The 25,072-nt window shown below is 36.8% G+C and overlaps 1 protein-coding gene across 6 annotated transcripts in view; it reads right to left on the minus strand.

Annotated features, from left to right (window-relative positions):
- RASAL2 (RAS protein activator like 2) overlaps positions 1 to 25,072 on the minus strand; it is a 357,312-nt gene that overhangs the window by 128,389 nt on the left and 203,851 nt on the right. The window contains exon 1 of one of the 6 annotated variants that reach the window (XM_044267344.1): positions 17,317 to 17,445. The exons of the other annotated variants lie outside the window; for them this stretch is intronic. Coding sequence (XP_044123279.1) covers positions 17,317 to 17,329 — 13 coding nt within the window. The 5' untranslated portion in view covers positions 17,330 to 17,445. Of the gene's footprint in view, positions 1 to 17,316; positions 17,446 to 25,072 lie in introns of those variants that run through there. 6 annotated transcript variants of the gene reach the window in all.

Below are 25,072 nucleotides of genomic sequence, written 5' to 3' on the forward strand. Positions count from 1 at the left end.
CCTCAGCAATCAGACAACAAAAGGAAATTAAAGCCATCCAAATCGGCAAAGAAGAAGTCAAATTATCACTCTTCGCAGATGATATGATACTATATGTGGAAAACCCAAAAGACTCCACTCCAAAACTGCTAGAACTTGTACAGGAATTCAGTAAAGTGTCAGGATATAAAATCAATGCACAGAAATCAGTTGCATTTCTCTACACCAACAACAAGACAGAAGAAAGAGAAATTAAGGAGTCAATCCCATTTACAATTGCACCCCAAACCATAAAATACCTAGGAATAAACCTAACCAAAGAGGCTAAGAATCTATACTCAGAAAACTATAAAGTACTCATGAAAGAAATTGAGGAAGACACAAAGAAATGGAAAAATGTTCCATGCTCCTGGACTGGAAGAATAAATATTGTGAAAATGTCTATGCTACCTAGAGCAATCTACACATTTAATGCAATTCCTATCAAAGTACCATCCATCTTTTTCAAAGAAAGGGAACAAATAAATCTAAAATTTATATGGAACCAGGAAAGACCTCGAATAGCCAAAGAGATATTGAAAAAGAAAGCCAAAGTTGGTGGCATCATAATTCTGGACTTCAAGCTCTATTACAAAGCTGTCATCATCAAGACAGCATGGTACTGGCACAAAAACAGACACATAGATCAATGGAACAGAATAGAGAGCCCAGAAATAGACCATCAACTCTATGGTCAACTAATCTTTGACAAAGCAGGAAAGAATGTCCAATGGAAAAAAGACAGCCTCTTCAATAAATGGTGTTGGGAAAATTGGACAGCCACATGCAGAAAAATGAAATTGGAACATTTCCTTACACCACACACAAAAATAGACTCAAAATGGATGAAGGACCTCAATGTGAGAAAGGAATTCATCAAAATCCTTGAGGAGAACACAGGCAGCAACCTCTTCGACCTCAGCCGCAACAACATCTTCCTAGGAACATCGCCAAAGGCAAGGGAAGCAAGGGCAAAAATGAACTATTGGGATTCCATCAAGATCAAAAGCTTTTGCACAGCAAAGGAAACAGTTAACAAAATCAAAAGACAACTGACAGAATGGGAGAAGATATTTGCAAATGAAATATCAGATAAAGGACTAGTGTCCAAATCTATAAAGAACTCAGCAAACTCAATACCCAAAGAACAAATAACCCAATCAAGAAATGGGCAGAGGACATGAACAGACATTTCTGCAAAGAAGACATCCAGATGGCCAACAGACACATAAAAAAGTGCTCCATATCACTCGGCATCAGGGAAATACAAATCAAAACCACAATGAGATATCACCTCACACCAGTCAGAATGGCTAAATACAACAAGTCAGGAAATGACAAATGCTGGCGAGGATGCAGAGAAAGGGGAACCCTCCCCTACACTGTTGGTGGGAAGGCAAGCTGGTGCCACCACTCTGGAAAACAGCATGGAGGTTCCTCAAAATGTTGAAAATAGAACTGCCCTATGACCCAGCAATTGCACTACTGGGTATTTACCCTAAAGATACAAACGTAGTGATCCAAAGGCGCACGTGCACCCGAATGTTTATAGCAGCAATGTCCACAATAGCCAAACCATGGAAAGAACCTAGATGCCCATCAACAGATGAATGGATAAAGAAGATGTGGTATATACACACAATGGAATACTATGCAGCCATCAAAAGAAATGAAATCTTGCCATTTACGACAACATGGATGGAACTAGAGCGTATCATGCTTAGCGAAATAAGTCAAGCGGAGAAAGACAACTATCATATGATCTCCCTGATATGAGGAAGTGGTGATGCAACATGGGGGCTTAAGTGGGTAGGAAAAGAATCAATGAAACAAGATGGGATTGGGAGAGAGACAAACCATAAGTGACTCTTAATCTCACAAAACAAACTGAGGGTTGCTGGGGGGAGGGGGGGGTTGGGAGAAGGGGGGTGGGGTTATGGACATTGGGGAGGGTATGTGCTTTGGTGAGTGCTGTGAAGTGTGTAAACCTGGCGATTCACAGACCTGTACCCCTGGGGATAAAAATATATGTTTACAAAAAATAAAAAATTTAAAAAAAAAGAGTACATCATGTTTGCATTTTTGGAAAGAGTAGAAGGAAATTACCTTTATTATTAAGTACCTTCCATTTATTGTGTTGGATACTTCCACATTTCAGTGGTAAAAAACCTGTTTTAAAGTGTTTTCTTTTTCTTTTAATATTATAAGTAATCATGTGTCCTTTAAAACAACAAAAATATGTCTTTAAAGCAAAATGATTATTAAAGCCAAGAGTATGGAAAACTCTTGTTAAATCTGTATCATAAACTTGCTAATAACTATACAAAAAAATTAATGTGCTTAGCCTGAGTATACATATATCTTTATATATAATACAGTCATATAAAACATAGGTGACTACTATAAGAAATTTTCATATCTTTTTTTAAAGATTTTGTTATATTTATTTGACAGAGAGACAGAAAGAGAGAGAGCACAAGCAGGCAGAGGGAGAGGGAGAAGCAGGCTCCCCACTAAGCAGGGAGCCCAATGTGGGGCTCAATCCCAGGACCCTGGGATTTTGACCTGAGCCAAAGGCAGACACCTAACCAACTGAGCCACCCAGGTGCCTCAAAATTTATTTGTTTTCAATTTAAGTGTAGTTGACATCTACTATTATATTAGTTTCAGATGTACAACACAGTGATTTGACAATCCTATGCATTATAAAATGCTCAACCATGGTAGGTACAGTTACTACCTGTTACCACACAAAGTTATTACAATATTATTGACCATATTCCCTATGCTGTACTTTTCATTCTCATGACTTATTTATTTTATGACTGGAAATTTGTACCTCTTAATCCCCTTCACCTATTTTGCCTTTGCCCCAACCCTCCTCTCTGATAACCAAGTCTGTTTCTTGTAGTCTGTTTCTTGTTGTGTTGTTTGCTTTACAAATTCTATAAGTAAATCGTATATTTCATATATTATTGCTCTCTCCATTTGTATTCTTTCACTTAGCATAATACCCCTTAAGTGAATGGCAACATTTCATTCTTTCTTATGATGATGTAATATTCTATTTTACATATATACACCACATCTCCTTTATCCATTCATCTATGGATGGACACTTAAATTGCTTTCCTATCTTGGCTATTATAAACAATGCTGCAATAAAAACAGAGGTATTATATATATCCTTTTAATATAGTATTTTCATTTTCTTTGGGTAAATACCCTGAAGCAGAACTACTGGATCGTATGGTATTTCTATTTTTATCCCTTTGAAGAAACTCCATACTCTTTTTCCATGACAGCTGTACCAATTTACATTCCCACCAACAGTCATGGAATTCCCTTTTCTCCACATTCTCATCAAGACATTATTTCTTGGTTTTTTATATTAGCCATTGTTAACTGGTGTGAAGTACTGTTTCACTGTGGTTATGATTTGCATTCCCCCTGACGACTAGTCATTCTGGGCATCTTTTCATGTGCCTATCTTTTTTTTTTAAAAGTCTATTCAGGTCCTCTATTCAGATTTAAATTGGATTATTTGTTTTTATGGTGTTGAGTTGTGTAAGTTCTTTATATATTTTGAATACTAAACCCTTTTCACATGTTTCATTTGTAAATATCTTCTCTCAGATTTCCTTTTTGTATTTTTTTAAAGATTTTTTAAGTGACCTCCATGCCCAACAGAGGATTCGAACTTAACAATCCTGAGATCAAGAGTTGCATGCTCTACTGACTGAACCAGCCAAGCGCCACTCCTTTTAATATTATTGATGGTTTCCTTTGCTGTGTAAAAGGTTTTCAGTTTGATAGAATCCCAACTATATATCTTTTCTTTTGTTTCACTTGCCTCAAGAGGCAGATCCACAAAAGTACTGCTAAGACTGCTGCCCGAAAGTTTACTCTTATGGTTTCTTTTAGGATTTTTATGGCTTCAGGTCATTTAGGTCTTAGATCCATTTTGACTTTATTTTTGTATAAGGTATAAGAAAGTGGTCCAGTTTCATGCTTTTGCAGGTAGCTTTTGCAGGTAGTTTTCCCACATCATTCATTATGGGAGTGTGATACCTTCAGTTTTGTTCTTCTTTCTCCAGATTGCTGTGGTTTATTCAAGGATTGTTTCTGTTCTGTGAAAAACACTATTGGTATTCGGGTAGGAATTGCATTGAATCTATAGGTTGGTTTGGGTAATATGGACATTTTTATAATACTAATTCTTCCAATCTATGAACGTAGACTATCCTTCCATTTGTTTCTGTCATTTCCATTTCTTTCATCAATGTCTGATAGTTTTCAGTACAGGTTTTGCACCTCCTTGGTTAGATTTATGCCTGGGTTTTTTTTCTTTACAATGCAGTTGTAAATGGAACTGTTCTCTTAATTTCTCTTTCTCCTAGTCTATTAGTGTATAGAAATGACACATATTTCTGTATATTAATTTTGTATCCTGTAATTTTACTGAATTCATTTATTACTTCTAATAGTTTTTGTTTGTTTTTTGGTGTAATCTTAGGGTTTTCTACAGCATCATGTCATCTGCAAATAGTGGCAGTTTTACTTCTTTCTTACCAGTCTGGCCGTCTTTTACTTCTGTTTCTTGTCTGCTTGCTGTGGGTAGGACTTCCACTATATTCAATATAAAGAGGAGATAGTGGACATCCTTGTCTTAATCCTGATCTCAGAGTAAAAGCTTTCAGCTTTTTACCATTAAGTATAATGTCATTTGTGGGTTTGTCACAGATGGTCTTTATTATGCTGATGTACGTTCCCTCTAAACCCACTTTGTTGACAGTTTTTACCGTGAACAGATGTTGAATTTTGTCAAATGTGTTTTCTCTGTCTACTGAAATATCATATGACTTTTATTGTCCATTTTGTTAATGTAGTATATCATGTTGATTGTACTTGTGGTTACTGAATGATCCTTGAATCCCTGCAATGAACCCCACTTGATCCTGGTGAGCAATCCTTTTACTTATTTTTCTTTTTTTAAGATTTTCTTTATTTATTTGACAGAGGGAGAGAGACAGTGAGAGAGGGAACACAAGAAGGAGGAGTGGGAGCTGGGCTTGATCCCAGGACCCTGAGATCATAATCAGAGCCAAAGGCAGATCCTTACTGAATGAGCCACCCAGGTGCCCTGTGAATGATCCTTTTAATGTATTGCTGAATTTGGTTTGTTAATATTTTGTTGAATACTTTTTCATCTGTGCTCATCAGGGATACTGGGCTGCAATTTTTTTGTAGTTTTTTTGTCTGGTTTTGGTATCGGGGTAATGCCAGCCTTGTGAATGAATCTGGAAGCCTTTCTTCCTCTTCTATTTTTGTAATAGTTTGAGAAGGATAAATAGTAACTCTTTTTTAGACGTTTTGTAGAATTCACCTGTGAAGCCATCTGATTCTGGACTTTTGTTTGGTAGAAATTTTTTGATTACTGATTCAATTTTATTCTTACAGATTTTCCATTTCTTCCTGACTCCGTCTGGGGAAATTATATGTTTCTAGGAATTTATCCATTTCTTCTAGGTTATCCTATTGGTTGGCATGTAATTCTTGATAACGGTCTCTTCTAATCATTTGTATTTATGTGTTATCTGTTGTAATTTGTCCTCTTTCGTCTGTTATTTTATTTACTTGAGTCTGCTCTTTTTTCTTGATGATTCTGGCTAAAGGTTTATCAATTTTTTCTTTTTAAAGAAAAAAGTGATCTCTACTACCCTGAAACTCATAGTTTCATAATCTTTTCTAATTTTTTCAGTCTCTATTTTATTTATTTCTGAACTTTATTATTTTCTTCCTTCTACTAACTTGAACTTTGTTCTTTTTCTAGTTCCTTTAGGTATAAGGTTAGATTGTTTGAGTTCTTTCTATTATCTTGAGGTAGCCTACAAATTTCCCTCTAAGAACTCCTTTTTCTACATGCCGGAGTTTTTGAACTGTTGTGTTTTCATTTTCATTTGTCTCCATTTATTTATTTATTTATTTTTAAATTTCCTCTTTGACTTCCTTGTTGACCTACTGGTTATTTGTTTAGCCTGCGCATGCTGTTTCCCCCCACCCCCCAATTTTTTCCTTCTAATTGATTCCTAGTTTTATACCATTGTGCTCAGAGAATAGGCTTGACATTATTTCAATCTTCTTAAGTTTATTGAGATTTGTTTTGTGGCCTAACATGTGATCCATCCTGGAGAATGTTCTATGTGCACTTGAGAAGCATGTGTACTCTATTATTTTTGGATGGAATGATTTGTATATATCCGTTAAGTCCATCTGGTCCAATGTGTTGTTCAAAGCCATGGTTTCCTTACTGATTTTCTGTTCGGGTGATCCATCCATTTATGTAAGTGGGGTGAAATCCCCTACTATTACTGTATTGCTCTCAATTTGTCCCTTTATATCTGTTAATATTTGTTAATATTGTCCCTTTATATCTGATAATATTTCTTTCTATCTGTTAATATTTATGTGCTCTAGTGTTGAGTGCATAGATATTTACAATTGTTACATCCTCTTTCTGGATTGATCCCTTCACTTTTAGTCTGTGCCATTAAGTTTGAGGCTAGTGTCCTGTGAGCAGCATATAAAGATGTCTTTTTCCCCCTTAATCCATTCAGCTATGATATGTCTTTTGATTGGAGCATTTAGTCCATTTATATTTAAAGCAATTATTGATAGGTATGTACTTACTGCCACTTTGTTCATTGTTTTCTGGTTGTTTTTGTAGCTCTTCTTTGGTCCTATCTTCTTTTCTTGGCCTCTTCTCTTGTGATTTGATGGCTTGATAGTATTTTGATAGTATTTGATAGTATTATGTTTGGACTCCACTCTAGTTTTTGTGTATCTGTTATAAGTTTTTGATTTGTGGTTATCATGAGGTTCATATGTGTAACATCTTTGGTGTTACATCTTTTGTGTATATGTAACATCTTTTGTGTATATACAGAAGTCTGTTAAGTTGATGATTGCTTAAGTTTGAACACATTAAAGCACCACATTTTTACTTCTCCCCCCCACATTTTATGCATACTATATTGTATATTTTTTGTTTTGTGTTTCCCTTAACTAATTTTAGTATATATTATTGATTTTAGTACTTTTGTCTTTTAACATTTTAACCTTCATACTAGCTTTTTAAGTCTTATCTACTTACTACCTTTACTGTAAATTTGGTTTTACCAGTGAAATCTTTTCCGTTGATCATTTTCTTATTTCTAATTATAGACCTTTGTTTTTTCCTTGAAGAAGTCCTTTTCACGGTTCTTGTAAGGCCAGTTTAGTGGTGATGATCCTTTAACTTTTGTTTGTCTGGGAAGCACTTTATCTCTCATTTAATTCTGAATAATAACCTTGCTAGGCAGCATATTCCTGGTTGGTGGCCACTTTTTTTCTGTCCTACAAAGTTATTGTTGAAAAACCAGGTGATAGCCTTATGGGCTTGTATGTAACCATTTGCTTTCCTCTTGTTGCCCTAAAGATACTCTTGTGCATAATTATTTGCTTTTATCTTGCTGTTTTTAAACTCCTCTCTTTAATTTTCAACATTTTCATCATATTTATATTGGCTTGAACCTCCTTGGGTTCATCTTTTTTGGGGCTCTCTGTACTTCCTAGACCAGGATGTCTCTTTCCTTTCCCAGATTAGGGAAGTTTCCAGCTATAATTCTTTCAAGTAAGTTTTCTGGCCCACTATCTCTCTCTTTTCTCCTTCTGGGAGGAAATACTATAAAGTAAATGTTTGTATGTTTGATTCTGTCTCCCAGGGGGCCTATAACCAATCTTCCTTTTTTTTTTTTTTTTTTAAAGATTTTATTTATTTATTTGACAGAGAGAGAGAGAGAGAATCACAAGTAGGCAGAGAGGCAGGCAGAGAGAGAGGGGGAAGCAGGCTCTCTGCTGAGCAGAAAGCCCGATATGGGCTTGATCCCAGGACCCTGAGATCATGACCTGAGCTGAAGGCAGAGGCTTAACCCACTAAGCCACCCAGGTGCCCCCCAATCTTCATTGTTTAAAATTCTTTTTTGTTGCTGTTGTGCAGCTTGGGTGAACTCCACTACCCTGACGTCCATACTGCTAATCTGTTCTTCTGCATCCTCTAATCTGTGGCAGATTCCCTCAAGTTTATTTTTCATTTCAGTTATTTTATTCTGCAGCTCTGGTTAGTTATTTTTAAATATTTCTCCCTCTCTTTGATGAAGTTCTGAGCTCATCCATTCTTCCCTCAATTTCAATAAGAATCTTTATGGCCATTATTTTGAACACCTTATTAGACAGACTGCTTACCTCTGTTTTCTTTAGTTATTTTTCTGAGATTTTGTCTTTTTCTTTCCTTTGGAACATATTCCTCTGTCTCTTTATTTTAGTTGATTCTCTGTGTTTGTTTCTATGTATTACATAGATCAGCTATGTCTCCTGGTCTTAAAACCAGTGGCCTTATATAGAAGGCATCCTGCTCCATGACCATCAGAACTAGGAATTCCAGGGGTGTCCCTTGTGTCAGCTGCATGAGCCCTCGTGTTGTGATTGAGCTGGGACAGCTGTGGGTGTGCTGGGATGCAGGGCTGGATCTTCAGCCAGCTGCACATGTTGCAGGTGTGCTAGTGGGTGAGACTGGCCACCACCCTCACTCTGTAGGAGTAGCATTGGAGGGACGCAGTTCTGGCTGAGGCTGTCCACTGCATGTGGTGGAGAGGTAATCACTTTGGAGAGGACACTGGTCCCAACTGAGGCTGCCTGCTAGGTGTGGCAGGGTTGGATTCACTTTTGAGGGGCATCTGCCAGGGCAGGCAGGTTAGGGGGGCAGGTCCATAGGAGAATGCCAGAGCACGGTGAGTGGTGCTAGCAAAGTAGATGAAGAGTGTCAGAACTGACTCCTGCCAGCATCCAGCCAGGACAACAGGGAGCAAGAAAAATGGTGCCCAAGCAGCATTTCTATTCCTGGAGAAAGTTCCAATTAATCCCTTACCTCCAGCACATGTCCTAAAATTCATCAGTAAACCTTCATGTATAACCCAGGTGATTTTTCCAACTGCCACCTCTGTGTTGGGTCTTGAACCAGGTGATATAATGTGCTGGCCCTTTAAGAGTGGAGTCTCAGTTTCCTAGAGCCCTCTGCCTCTTCTGGAGTTAAACTCCACTAATATTCAAAGGCAAACACTGTGGGAGCTCATCTTCTTGGTGCAGATTCTCAGGGTTGGGGGTGTTCAATATGGGACTTGATCCCCTCACTTCCCAGGGAGGATATTCTATGCCTGGGATATCCCCTCAGCTTGTGGATCACTATGCCAGGGATTTGACTGTGTTTCCTCCCCTCCTACTATTCCCAGCATGGCTTTTCTTTATTCTATAGCTGTGGAAGAGCTGTTCTGCTAGTTTTCAGGTCATTTTCAGAGTGAGTTACTTTATATGTAGTTGTAGTCTTGGTGTGTCCATGGGAGGAAGCGAGCTCAAGATCCTCCTAATCTACTATCCTCCCCCTTCCTTATTACTAAATATTTTAAAATTGAGGTATGACATATGAAAATTAGTGTTTTATATGGTACACTCAGAGCTTGCAAAAAAAAAAAATCTACGATTTACATAGTGCAATTTCATTTTGAAGATGTACATGCAAGTCTGGTCTCTCAGATACCTTCTCCATCCAATCCTTTAAATGACCCAAAATGTAACGTCCTTTACTGAACACACAGACAACTTTCAATATGAAAATGAACACAGTATCATTCCTCATCCCCTATATAAACAAAAAGGACTTTCAAAGAATATCAACATCTTAGAAGTTTGCTTAGTTTTAAGGTTTTGTTTTTTGGATTTTTAAAAATCAAGATGGAGAAATTACAGAAATATCTTTTCTCAAACGTTTTGCTAAAGTATAAGATACACTCAGAAAAGTGTGTAAATAATGAGAATACAGATTAATAAATTTTCTCAAATGTAACTCATCCCAATAACAAGCATTGGGGTTAAACAAAATGGGACAAAACAGAACAGAACATTGTCAGCAACCAAATACCTCCTTTATATATACCCTTTCTAGTCCTTACCCCATACAGATAATCACCATCCTGACTTCTATCACCTCTGATGAGTTTCAACTATATATAAATGGAACCACACAGTGTATATATTCTTTTGAAATAACTTTTCAGGCTCAACATATATTTGTGAGATTTATTCTGTTGCATGAAGCAGTAGTTTGTTCTCTGACAATGCTCTAGAGAATTCCATTGTATAAGCAAACAATTCTATTCATTCTACTGCTGATGAACATATGGGTAGTTTCTGATTTTTAGCTGTTTCAAATGGCACTATTATGAACATTTTTGTACAGGTTTTTTTGTGAGCCTATTTACGCATTCTTTTGGCACATAAATAAGTCTGGGATTGCTGGGTCATGAAGCATTGTTCAGCATAATTAGATATTGTCAAATAGTGCTCCAAAATAGTTATAAAATTAATACTTATAATCGGCAATATAAAAATTCCTTTTGTTCTAGATTCTTGTCAACATTTGGTGTTTTCTATTTTCCTTATTTTAGATACTCTGAGGTGACGGAATCCCATTTTGGTTTAAATTTGTGTTTCCCTGATAACTAAAATAACTGAGTACCTTTCTGTACTCTGAATGGCCACATGGTTCGTTTTTTATTTTGTAAAATGGGAATTCAAGTCTTATTTTTTTCTTATTGATGTGTAGTAGTTTGTTATATATAATGAATGGATAATAAAATTTTAAAATTTCTCTTTTCAAACAAAACAAATGAATAAGCAAATGAAAAGCAGAATCAGACTATAAATACAGGGAACAAACTGATGGTTACCAGAGCTGAGGGGAGAAGAGAGTATGGGAAAAATGGGTGAAGGAGAGTGGGAGATGCAGGCTTCTAGTTTGGAATGGATAAGTCACAGAAATAAAAGATACAGTATAGGGAATATAGTCAATGATACTGTTATAGGTTGTACGGTGACAGACAGTAGTTACACTTGTGGTGAGCATAGTATCACACACAGAGAAGTTCAATCACTATGTTGTATACCTGAAACTAAAATATTGTATGTCAACTATACTCAAATAAAAAAATAATAAAATAAAGTTTTCTCTTTTCAGATTGCCAGAGAAAAACATAACATAAGCAGCACCTGGATTAAACCTGAAGAACCTTAAAATAGTTTCTATTCTCCTGTAACCTGGGCTTGACAGGGGAAAAGAGAAATAAAAAGTCTATCTTTAAATATTTAATTCAAGAACTAAGCAAAATGAAAATGGGTTTATAATTTCTGACACTGGAAGAAACCTAGTAGGAAACTGTCATAAATTACTGTGCTTTGTAGCAATAAAATAGTCATACCCTTGAAGTTCACTATTTTTTGCTAATTAAAATTTCATTGTCAAATACATTTTGCAGTTTGCTCTCAGCAACATATGTTTCTGAAAATAAAACAACAACTTGTAAATAATTGGTTGGGTTTTCCTTTTATTTTATTTTATTTTTTTTAAAGATTTTATTTTTATTTGTCAGAGAGAGGGAGGGAGAGAGAGCGAGCACAGGCAGACAGAGTGGTAGGCAGAGACAGAAGGAGAAGCAGGCTCCCTGCTGAGCAAGGAGCCCACTGTGGGACTCGATCCCAGGATGCTGGGATCATGACCTGAGCCGAAGGCAGCTGCTTAACCAACTGAGCCACCCAGGTGCCCCTGGGTTTTCCTTTTAAAGGACCAGAAAAAAGCCTGGGTTCTGATTTTTTTTTTTTTAAAGATTTTATTTATTTATTTGACACAGAGAGAGAGGAATAGCAGAGTAGCAGGCAGAGGGAGAGGGAGAAGCAGACTCTTGCTGAGCAGGGAGCCTGACGTGGGGCCCTATTCCAGGGCCCTGAGATCATGACCTGAGCCGAAGGCAGTCACTTAACTGATCGAGCCACCCAGGTACCCCTGGACTCTGATTTTAAATACCTTTCCATTAAAAACAAAATTAAAAACAAAATCGAGTCACCCACCTGGGTGGCTCAGTCAGTTAAGTGTCCAACTCTTGATTTCAGCTCAGGTCATGATCTTAGGGTTGTGAAACTGAGCCCCATGTCGGGGTGTGCACTGGGTGTGGAGTCTGCTTAGGATTCCTCCCTCTCTCTTCTTTTGCGCCTCCCCCTACTTGTACTCTCTCTCTCCAAAGTAAAAAATAAACAAATAACATCTTTAAAAAAATAAAAACAGAACACCCCACCCTACCCCACCCACAAAAAAAAAAAAAAAAACCTGAAATAAAGTCCTGTCAGCATGGGTTTACCTAAACAGTTCTACTGAGGCACAAGGGACAAACAAATCTAGGTCCATTAGGCTGCTGCTTTTCTCTTTACAATAAATTCCCTCTGCATAGTACATTTTGGTTTTGTATTGGCTAAAAAGTGTTTCTAAAGGAAATTTGTTTTCATTCCTGTTATGACAGCATGTCATGTTTGACAGGATGTTTTTAGTTTTGTTAATAAAAATGGTTGACACCAGGTCCAAACAAAAAAAAAAACCTACTTTTTGAAAATTTACCTTTGAAGGTTGATCATCAATAAATTTAAATACTGAGTGCTGCATTTGTAAGGGAAGGAAATGAATAAAAATAAAATTACTAAAAATGTATTTCAAAATTTTAGCAATATATAACTATGTAAATATTTACAATCAAAATAATGGTACTGGTGAAACAGAGTGACATTTATTGTTTCAGGAAACTATTGTGCTATTTCACTGAACTTCATTCAAGTGGAGGCAAAATGCTTCAAGGAAAATCTTATGGTATATGTAAGCAAATTCCACAGAAGATAAAATAAAGACTTTAATTCATTAAATATCTTCTTAAATTTCAGCTGTGTAATGGTGACTCACAAAAATCAAACCATGTAGGGCACCTGGGTGGCTCAGTTGGTTAAGCGACTGCCTTTGGCTCAGGTTATGATCCTGGAGTCCCAGGATAGAGTTCTGCATCGGGCTCCCAGCTTCATGGAGAGTCTGCTTCTCCCTCTCACCTTCTCCCCTCTCATGCTCACTCTCTCTCTCTCAAATAAGTAAATAAAATCTCAAAAAAAAAATCAGACCAAGTACTATGTGATGCTATTCCTCTAACCACATGCAGAAAACAATCTATTACCTTTTCTTTGATGATTATTTCTCAAACTTTGAGAAAATGCTAATAAGAAATATTGTATAATCATACTGGGCTAACTCTAAGAAATGAGCTCTTTAAAACAAGCTCTTGGTACACAAGCAATGATTATCATTCCCTGTTAAGAGACTTATCATATCTTGTCCTGTTCTCTGACTGAACAAACCCATTTCTTTCTATATATTCACGCAGTCTTATTGTTTTTTTTTCTGGCTCTTCTTGCACTCACTTTGACACATCATTCCTTTTCTTAAAAAGAGGGGGAGGATAAATTATTTTATATTGTATGCGTTTCTGGAAAAAGGAATTATTTAAGTAGAGACCCAAACATCTTATTTTCTCCTATCTGACCCAACAGATGAGAAATCAAATCAACTATATACCACCATTTGAAGTATAATTTAACAAAAAAGTTTCAAACCAGAATATTAAAAAGTAGAAGAATATCCAGTTTTTCTAGTCTTCATATTAACTAAGGTATTGTCTGTAAATAGTTAACTATGTAACAGTGCTGTTAAAAATTTTTCAAAGGCACTCCACAATCTTTGGAATTAGATGCAAGACACCAGAGTTAGCAACTTGTCCAACAGGTTGGCTGTCCTATGTGACACCTGATCCTGAATGACACTTTCTTGATCCTGGCAGCTTAAGTTCCTTACACTGGAAAGCCTGACATAAGAAAGAGCAAGCAGAACCAGGTAGCTTTTTCTTCAAAGAATAGCACTGCACTAACTTGAAATAACTTTCCAACTCGCTGCTTCAGCAATTCATTTATTCCCCAAATACTGTAAACCTGAGAATGACAGAAATATGGAGTCTCCAGAGAGTCAAATTATTGATAAGAACTCCTCACTGGCTCCTTCTCTAGTGTTTAACTTTGTAATGGTAAAGTCTGAGTAGGGGCACGGAGGACACCAGAAAAGATAAAGACCATCTGAATTTTAATGACTGATTCAGTAAGTTTCTCGCACTTGTCAAGTATGTACAAAGAAAGTATTATCACTGGCAATGCTTAAGGCTTCCAAACACAAGCTGAGATCATACCCATAATTAAATGTGGAATCTGGTAGACTGAATCCCAATAAGCACTTTAAAAAAAAAAGGAGGGAAGAAGAAGAAGGAAGAGGATGGGGGGCGGGGAGGAGGAGGAGAAGAGGAAGAAGAAGAAGGGGAGGAGAAGGAGGGAGAAGAAAAGGAAGAAGAAGAAAATGAAAAGACAACTATAAGAAGTCATATTGCTGAGTCATGACTCTTTTTTTTATTTAAGATTTTATTTATTTATTTGACAGACAGAGACCACAAGTAGGCAGAGAGGCGGTGGGGGAGGGGGGTAAGCAGGTTCCCTGCTTAGCAGAGAGCCTGATGCGGGGCTCGATCCCAGGACCCTGAGATCACGACCTGAGCCGAAGTCAGAGGCTTAACCCACTGAGCCACCCAGGCGCCCCATGACTCATTTTTAAAAAAATAATTGTTCACTAGTAAACAACAGAACATAATCATTTTTTCCCCTCTTCACTAAGAACTAGATATTTGAAGGAAGTTTATGCAACTCAAGTATAAGAATCTGTTGAAATTTATTTCACAATAATCACCTACTCCTTTACTAAAAACTGGTATACAAGGAACTAAAAACAGGAACCGACACGAACAACCATTAGAGAGCATGAAAGAACAGAAGAGAACAGAAAGAACAAAGCCAGACTGGAACACTTTTCCTCACTAGAGGCCAGTGAAGGTCAAGAATGAAGCAGAAGGGGAAATACATCCATCTTGTACACATAAAAGGATTCCCAGAGTTCCGAGTGAATAATCAGGTAACTTTTACAAGTAAAGAATTACTTTGACAACTCAGAACATTTTAGATGTCCAGCCTCAAGCCCTTGCTCTTGGTCTGTGTTTTATCTTTGCTTTTGTTTGAAAATATTTCATTCTTACGGTTTTAATGGGATACAAAACACAAAATTATATCTAAGAGGTAGAAAGAAACTGAAGCAAAAAAGGAGAAATAGCAACTCCTTTGAAAGAGACAAAAGTTTTAATCAACTATACAGCCAACCTTTTATTAGACAAATGCCACTGTTATATTACAGAGCTCTTTACCTTTTTTTAAAATTTAGTATAAAAACTATCCACCTATCACACACACACATAACATTACACACACACACACACACACACACACACACACACACACACACATATCATGGCAGTCCCTTCACATGCTCCATGAAGGATAAAAGACCAGAGAAAGATCTAAGCCGTGTGTACTACAACATGAACACTGCTAACTGGATAAGAGCATTATGTCCTCATTCTCACAGTCATCAAGTCCTCTTATAAACAGTGTGCATGGATTCTGCACGAAGACAAACAGTCTCTTGTTTCCTGCTGGGTGGAGAATGCACTTTGTAATTTGGTTTCCGATAGCCAAGAGCAGTAATGAAACTATTCCTTACAACTTACTGCTCATCCCACACAGACTTGTAAATCACCACACAGGCCCTGTCGAAAACTGGAATGAGCAGGTCAAGCTTTAACACAAAAGGGCCACGTCCCTTCACTGTGCTTATAGCCACATCGAGCTAACTTGTTCCCAGGAGCTGTAAAGAGCCATGACAGATCCTTTTGACAGCGGCTATCTCTACTATTTAGCTCCCTAGAATAGTGTGGCCTCTCTCAACCCCACAATGGTCTGCACGAAAATGGAAAGGGCAGCAACCTTTTTTAGGGACTAAATGAAAATGTATGAAGACAGATGTCCTCTGTCTGTGGTGGCTCTTGAGCTCCTCCACTGAAGTTATTCTCTCACACAATTTGAGAGGGAGTAACAGAGGACCCTTATGAATGGAGAGAAACAGAGCTGGACCTTGGATAAGGAAGCAAGTGGTCCAAACGGATGGTTCTCTCACATTAAAAAATAAACACAGAGAAGGCACTGAATATGGGATGATTTTTTGCTACCCGTAAATAGATACAAATCACAAAATTAGAGAAAAGCTGACTAAAAGTATACAGAAGATTGCTAAGTCCTAAAGTCTTTAAGAGAAATTAAAGTCAATTTGAAAGAATTTTAATTTCATATACAAATATGCAGAATATGCCACAGCTATGTAATTGTTTATATAAAAGCAGAATGCAAACTATAGGCATTTTTCTTAATTGAAAGCCATTTTTTCTTTCTGATACTTAGTTACATATTTTCGGTTTTGATCAAGAGCGCGGTATTAATATAGATTTGATAACATCCAGTCACCAGGATCTCTTTCCCATAAGATTTTAATCTAGGTTTATAATGCATTTGATCTATTTATGTCATAACTCATGCTACTTCAAGCCAATAGATACGGTACAGAGAAAACATAAACCCTAAAAGTATCTGGTACCATGAAAACAACAGTAAACTGAAAATCAGGACATGTAGATTTTCATTTTAATTCTGTTTCTGTGTGATCTTGAGCAAGCCCTAGATCCCCTACTCCTCAATGTTCTCATTGAAAATGGACAGACTGGCCTATAGATGATCTCTAAAATCTCGTTCAGATTTCATTTTCAAGGAGCTAATTGGTTAAAGTCCCTAAGTTGTCATCTATTGGCAAAGGATATTAAAAGTCTACCTTGGGCAGAAAAAACAGGCCAAGTTCTCATCTGAATGCAGTACTGTTGTGTACAGATTCAACCTGTTGAACTTTCCGAATGACACAGATTTATTTATGTGCTTCTAAGACTCAAGCAAGGGTATTAAATTCTTATTGATGGTCAATATATTTTGTCTCCCTAAAAGAGAAATGAGCTGTATCCATTCCCAGTCATCGTAATATTTCATAGAGAATTTTGGGGAAGATCCAGAATAAGAATCCACTTCAAATTATTAAAAGAACAAGTAAATGCTGCATTGTTAATATTTTGCTATGATCGTTGCCCTTTTAATGTATCTGGCCCTTCTTAGGCTGGATTTTTGTACTGGAATGCTGAGAGCTTCCACTCAATATTCCTGTGAACTGACAGGAACAAAAACAAACCTACTTCTTTAAAGCCAATAATCACAAAGGTTAGCAGTCACTGTAGTTGTGTAATAAAAATAAACCTCCACATTCCCTTTAAGTATATACAAAAGTAATTTCAGACTCAGACAGACTCGAGGAACTCTTACCTGGGGTCTGCATTCTGCGAAGTTTCTGGGTGTTGCTAACATGATCCTTCCGGCATGCCAGTCAGAAACTCAAAACACTCGGATACCATCCTCGCCCGAGCTCGCTCTGGCTGGCGCTCACGCTCTCTTTTTTTTGCTCTCGCTCTGTGCCTCAGACAGTTTGGAATGCAGAAAAGCCAGAGCCAACGCCAGTCAACTCAAGCCTTTTTTGTTTTCCCCAGTTCTTTTGCTACAGAGCACTAAACAATAGGCACCCTTCCTTCCTCACTGCACCTCTCCAGCACAGCACTGGATGCAGGCAACTTACTTTAGGGGAAGCAATAGATTTACCAAGCTAGAAAATTCATTTCTTTCTGTCCCAAGAGGCAGTAAGATGGATGTGTGCATCTCTGCATTTTAAGAGGAGACTTTTTTTTCCTTAAAAGCAGTGTATTTCAAAATCTGTCATATTTTAGAAAAAGGAAAAATAATACAAATTTCAGAGATTATTTTTGAATGTTATTATACTGAATTAAAACATAAACTTTTTGAAGTACAAAAATCAGGTGAATATCTTACAACTAGTGTGGTCTATAAAAAAGTATATATCTGCTAATATACCTATTAATATATTAAATTCACTCCATAGATCACTTTATTACAATAGGATATTTCAACTTGGGAAAAGAAAAATTGTATATCCCCAAATCCTTCATCAGCACTTAAGCTAGAACTTCATTTTAAAAATAAAGAAAAAAATTAATTTTATAAACTGGCTCTTAATTCTTACGTCAACTAGATATGATGAAATTATAGATAATATCACAGTTCTCAGTTATCATTTCAACTTGCTTTAAAATCAGACATATTTCTAGGGAAATCAGACATATTTCCAGGGTTCTCCCCTTACATTCCAAGAAAGGAAGACAAGGTAACGACGTAATCTTCATTACTGGTATGATGACCGGGCACATTACATGGCGGCTCAGTTGCTGAGGTAGCATGTCACGATTGATCAATTAAAAAATTCAGTTTGAACCACTGAGCAGATCCCACCTGGCACTCCAGACAGAGGAACAGGACAGGCAAGAGAAGAACATAAGATCAAGCTTTTATCTACCATTTAACAAACAGCTCATGGGAAGACATATACTCTATCTAGCTATATTTATGTATATATTTTATATGTAATCTATCTCTCACACACTATCTAGATATACATACATACACATAGATATGCACATATACATATACATAAGGGGTGTGTGTATGTGTGTGTGTGTGAACATATGTATAGTCTTTTTTTCCTTTTTTCTCCCTTTAAAGTCTCCTTAAACACCATCTGATTTGATTTTGATTATCTAGTCTCACCTTCCTTGAAAATCATTAATGTTTTAACATGGCACTTTCCTCTGCCTTTACTTTTGGTTTCTTATTTCTACTTCAAATGAACTACTCCTTTAAACCCTAATGCTACTCAGGTAAGAAACACAGAGAAAGAAAGGCAGAAACAAAAGTTGTATAGAGGGGCGCCTGGGTGGCTCAGTGGGTTGAAGCCTCTGCTTTCAGCTCAGGTCACGATCCCAGGGTCCTGGGATCAAGCCCCACATCGGGCTCTCTGTAGCCTGCTTCCCTCCTCTCTCTCTGTCTACTTGTGAGCTCTCTCTGTCAAATAAATAAATAAAATCTTTAAAAAAAAAAAAAAACTTGTACAGAAAGGAATAAACTATGGGTCTGACTAGGAAGACTTTCAGACCACAGATCCCACCTTGCCCTATACGAAACAACCACCAACAACCACTATGCTCTTCTCCCCAAAGGTAACACAGCTTTATCAGTATTAAATGTCATTTATAATCGACCTTAAAATTGTGCAAAGCACACTGAAATTATTTTTACTTGTTATTTCTCTGAACAATTCTAAGAAATAGATCATGATTCTCATAATTCAACCCAAGAGTTAGAACTAAGGACAGTGAGTCTAAGTTATAAGGCAGAGATTTTAGGTCAAGAACAGCAAGCAAGTCCTTGGAAATGGCTTTCTGCAAGGGCTCCCTGCTGTAACAGACAATGGCTCCCTAATTCTTCCCACACAAGTGACTGTCCCTTTGCTGAATATACTGCAGTGCTGTAGGTCTCACACTATGCTACCGAGCTACGCTACTGTTCTGATGAGAAAACGGAGTAACAGCAATCTTTTCCCAAATGACAGAAAAGGTTCACATATACAATTTTCTCAAGTGAGTTTTTCTTCTTAAATATATTTTAAAATGTTAGAATCTGTTACTGTTAATTAACCTTAAAGAAGCCTAGAATGGTTCCGAACTCAGATAAAAAAATGACATTTTCAGAAGGTTATATATATGAAGGTTAATTATAACAATGGTTTACTGTGCTCGGCAAAAAGCACTGTTACCTATTTGGAGTTCTGATACCTGATTAAATCTGAGAACCACTGTTAACAACAGGAAAGAGTTTTTCTTAAACCCAAATATGATGTTGTTCCGTTATTCAACACTCTTCAAAGAGGCTTATATACCATATTTTATTTTTACACTAAATCTTTTTTTGCAATCTTTTATGCATTACTATTTTTAATTCCCTGTTTTATGCCTTCCAGCCTTGGTGCTGCTGCTTTTGTCTGGAAGTCCCTTCCTTACCTGGTCCACTCTAGTTTCTCCTTCAAAACCCACATTTAAAATTATTTTCTTTACCTTATTTCCTACCAGAGTTGATCACATTCACCTCTGCACTCATTTTTATACCCTGTACTATTTTTTCTCTTCAGAGCCCTCACCATTACCTAACATTATATCACTTAGTGGCGTTTAATGTCCTTTTCCCCATCAGAATGTGAGGTAGATGGGGGTGGGGGCAGTGGGGAAACAAAGTGGGGCGTGGAGCGGAGGCTTTGTCTTATTTTCAGTTTATCCACAGAGTTTTGAACGATGTCTGGCATCAGCAGATACTTAGTAAATGATAGACAGATGGACAGATGGATGAAAGAATATATTTAACTTATCAAACCTTTCATAAGTATCGAGTTAGGAATACTTTGGGGTATCTTGAGGACAGGGAGCACAGCACATGTATTTTCTGATGCCAGAGTCCAGCGCTGTATATGTCACATGTGGTGAAGCAAGAACGTAAAGGAATACATCTCAGGCTTGTATTGTTTCAAGTAACTAATTGAAGGCAAAAGAATTATACACCAAGGGAAGGTAGTTATTTCATCATTTACCCAATTAGGACCTACCTGGACCGGGTGGAATCCGAGAAAGCTTGTTGGGAGTCATTTCCCCCTTCTATGAAACCACATCCATGTGTTATGCTACTGTGGAAGGGAAATGCAGCTTCTCAAGTAGAGACTGAAGAGTAATAAAATCTTAATCTCCTACAACACTACCGAGTTCTCCAAGAGGCTAGAGAAGCATGAGTAAGTAAATGTTTCACCCTTTAGCCTCCGCTCAAGTTAGACACTGGCTCAAATTCACGTCCATGAAGGAGATTTGAGCTGATATATTGGATCTCACAACTAGAGCACTCAATTCAGTATCCAGTATGTTCATTTTGGATATATCAGGCCACTTAAGCCATTTTATGTCTGCAAACAATCACTATGTTATAATTATTTGGTTTCACCATTTCTTCTCTGTACAGAGAATTGGGTAGGGTTGTCTTAATTAATCCATCTTATGTAACCATGATCCAACATCATATTTAATAAATAGTGTGTTAGGTTGAACTACATGAAAATTTAATTTTCCTTAGCCAGTAATAAACAAATATCAGCAATGATCAAAAGAATATTTAAAAAGATTCAAAGACTGAACGAAGTGTTGGATTAGGTGATTTTCAAGATCTCTTCCAGTTTTAGAATTCTATCATATTATAATTCAAACATAAATGAGAGAATCACTCATTTTCAATGCTTGGTCACCTTGACAAACTATGGTCCTCCCATTACACACTAACACAGCACTGTGTTCTTGTCCTTTCTTGAACTTATCACAACTACAGTTCAGTTGTTCATATGCTGGACGTCTAGCTGCTCCCGTCTTGGTACCTACAAACTCCACGGTGGCAGGGACCATAGCTGCTTTGTTCACTGATGTATCAGTGCAAAGTATGGCATCAGAGTAAATATTTCATAACTATTTGTTGAATAAACAAATAAATGGACTCTTGAAGACTATATCTATGTGAGTTTCAAATTCAGTATCAACAAATACTGTTTTCTTTTTTTTTAAAGACTGTATTTATTCATTCATGAGGGACAGAGAAAGGTGGGGCAGAGGCAGAGGGAAAAGCAGGCTCTCCGCTGAGCAGAGAGCTGGACATGGGACTCAGTCCCAGGACCCTGGGATCATGACCTGAGCAGAAGGCAGATGCTTAACCAAGTGAGCCCCCAGGTGCCCAATACTGCTTTTTTTCTAAAAGGCTAGGAAAATATTTTTCCAGTTATGAATCGACTAAGTAGTACACTTTTAAAATTTTAATGAGTAAAGATAGCATATTTTCCCCCCACCCCTTACAAAAGGAATTATGAAATTCTGACTTTGGTACAGTTATAGAAGTCAGTGTGAGAACCATTTAGATACCCTAACTGCATAATTTTCCACAAATGCCTGATTTTCTAAAAATCAACACAAAAAATAAGCTAACTGCATATAATTAAAAGTAACAAGCACATCAGTTTTACTTCTTACCAAACAAATTAACAAATAAATAAATTTAAAAACCCTATTAATATCTATCTTCTCCTTTTCCAAGCACAAACAAATCTCAATAGCAGGTAGGCTGAGGTATACACCAGCCTGTCTGTGTGCTTCCCCTTTTGAACAACAAGTGATCAGAAACACAGCTGCTTCTAACCATAAACACAATTTCTATTAAGGTCTCCCTATAAACCAGACTGGCATCCTGATACTGTGGTCTTCCCATGGCATTCTTTTTAGAGTTCATATTAGAAAAGGATATCATTGTCTATAATTGGAATAACAAAGACTAAAGTCACCCATTTTTTCAGAAATGCTTCTGAAATTCTCATTTTTTAAGTTTATTTGTATATGATGGGACAACAACAAGCACACATACATATACACTTCTGATTTTTAAATAAAGCATTAAAAAGACTTGAAGATCTGTTCATCGTAGGGTCTAGCTAAGTACTTATAAGTGTTTAGAAAAGGCACATGCCAAGAAGTGACAATTATGACAGTCAAGCAATAGTTCCCAAAGTTCTGGCTAAGCAATTACCTTGCTCTTCCAGCTACAAGAATTTAGTACACGGCATTTCCTTACCTGAAATGGCAACTGGCAGAGAGGAAGCATTACAGGGAGTAGGGAAAATCAAAGATCAGTCAACTCCTAATACTCAGGTGTTCATATGAAAAGGACCATATTTCAAAGAAAAATAGGCCAAACTTAAGTGGAAAAATACAACCAAATCTTTTCCTAGTTCAATTTCATTATGAGAAAAAGATTGTGCTACAGGTACAAAAGCAACACTTCTATTTCTACAGAGAAAAATCAGGAAGAAACAACAAAAAGCAACTAAACGCATTCGTGAATAGGGTTGGATATTAATGGATAATATCTCTGAATGTGCTCAGAGAGCCAAGGACAAGTCCATGATATTGTCTCTCTTCATTTAAAGAGAGAGCTTCAATTGCACTTTAATAGAGCCTTCAAAAATTCATTTTCCTCAGTGGCTTCAAAACCTAGGCAATTATCTGTGAGGTTTGATGACTTCCTCTCAAACTACTCTGCTGTCACAACTGAGGCACTTCTGGTCCACCTTTCCCATACGCTGCACATGCTATCACCATAAAATAAGTGATTAGGCGTTCATTTTTACCTTAGTTTTAAAGAAAATTCACAACTATGGGCTACTATTTCCATAAAATCCACTTGGAAAAAAGCATAGATGTTGCAGTACAGTCATCTTTAGCATCCCCCAACACAACAGCACACAAACACATATACACATGCCACACAATTCAAAATACTACTGCATACCTCAGTTTCATTCAATTTCATTTTCACTCAATTTCCATTATTCTCTTACAACTAACTAAAGCAAGCTAAAATCTAGTAGAACTCCAAGAGATAAGTCATGAAACATCAAAAAAAGGGGGGGGGAAGATTAGAAAGTTCTAACAGCAGTTTCCTAGGAAAAAGAGTTCTAAAGCAGACAACCTAAGAAGTAAATGCTGTTGTTTTGTCCATGTTACATAAGGGGAAATGGAAACACAGACAGGTTTGAGTGACTATCGTGCCCAAGGTCATGAAGTTGTTGGTAGAGCCAGAATCCATATTTCAGTTGGCTCTGGAGTGCTTGCTCTTAACTACTATGGTATACTAAATTAAACTACTTTTCCAAATTTACCCTAAGCGAGATTTGGCGGTTATTTTATTTCCTCTTCACAGTTTTCTGTATTTTTCCAAAATTTTCTATATTATTATTAATTTTGTAAAAGAGCTTATGTATTACTCTAAATTAATCACCAGCTGTGGTTCTTTTCTTCACCATGTATGACTACAGATATCATGAAACATATGTCTATTAGAACAATAGAACTGAATTTCATTCCACTTATGCTGTTTCATTTCAGCAACTGGACGCAGCTCTATTCCCCACAATCTTAGAAGAGCTTTTGACTTGAGAATGATAATTTCAAGTGATCATCTGTGAACATTTTCTGAACATCTGGGCCCTAGGATGTGGGGGATAGAAGAGAGAAGAGAGCACCGAGGAAAGGGAAAGGGAGATACTCTCAGTCACTTGGCCCCAGACCGTGTGTTCTCAGGAAAAATCCAATCAATCTTGAAATCCAAGAGAATGAGGGGCCCTTTTTCTCACTTGTTATTCTTTTTCCCCTATTACAAAAAAAAAAAAAAAAGTTCTGTAAGAAATGAATTAGATACTCTTCCAGAAAGGGCATATCAATAGAGTAAAAGGCACCAGAATTATAGTACGTAATATGTAATCAGATCATGATCAATTCCAAAACAGTGATCCTACAAAAATCCACAAAGCAGTTCAGCAACACAAACACTGCATGCAAGAATTCACCATTTGCTTTGAAACAAGCCAAATTCTTGTCTATCATAAGGGATAACATATTTTCTCTTGGCAATAAAATATGATATCTAAATTTATTACTGTTGAAGCTAAAGACAAAAAAAAATCACTACCAATAAAAAACTTGGAAATCCTCTACGAGATTTGTTTCAGTGACAGTAGCAATGAATTCCAATAAAAACAAAGAACTTAGGTTTCAGCACATTCAAGAATCAGGCGTATGTGGCCATGCTATTCTTTAACCTACTTTCAATAGAGGTTACTATTAACAGATAAATTTGATGCATGATACAGTAAATTTAGAGAGCAAATGGCTTTGGTTTTTGAACTAATTTAAAATCAATGTATTTAACCTGCTGGTGTTAAAATATCATATTGACAGGCTATAACAATAAGTGAAAAATTGCTATATTTTACGGAAACCTAATATTTGAATGATATTTTATGGGTGACAAAAATTGAGATATAAAAAAGAGATTAATATATTTGCTAAGGAAACAGTCATTGGTGACTAAGGGCAGAACCACATTCTCACTATTACATCTCTCAGGAGACCATCACAGAGAAATAAGAACGGGGATATCTACGCATGGGAATTGGAGACATCCCTTTACCCCTCATGTCAGGAAATAAATACAACGGTTTCCATGTCACTGGCAAAAGAAATTGAGCCACAATATTGATTTTAAA

The sequence above is a fragment of the Neovison vison genome, chromosome 10 (assembly GCF_020171115.1).
Source record: "Neovison vison isolate M4711 chromosome 10, ASM_NN_V1, whole genome shotgun sequence".
Lineage (NCBI taxonomy): Eukaryota > Metazoa > Chordata > Mammalia > Carnivora > Mustelidae > Neogale > Neogale vison.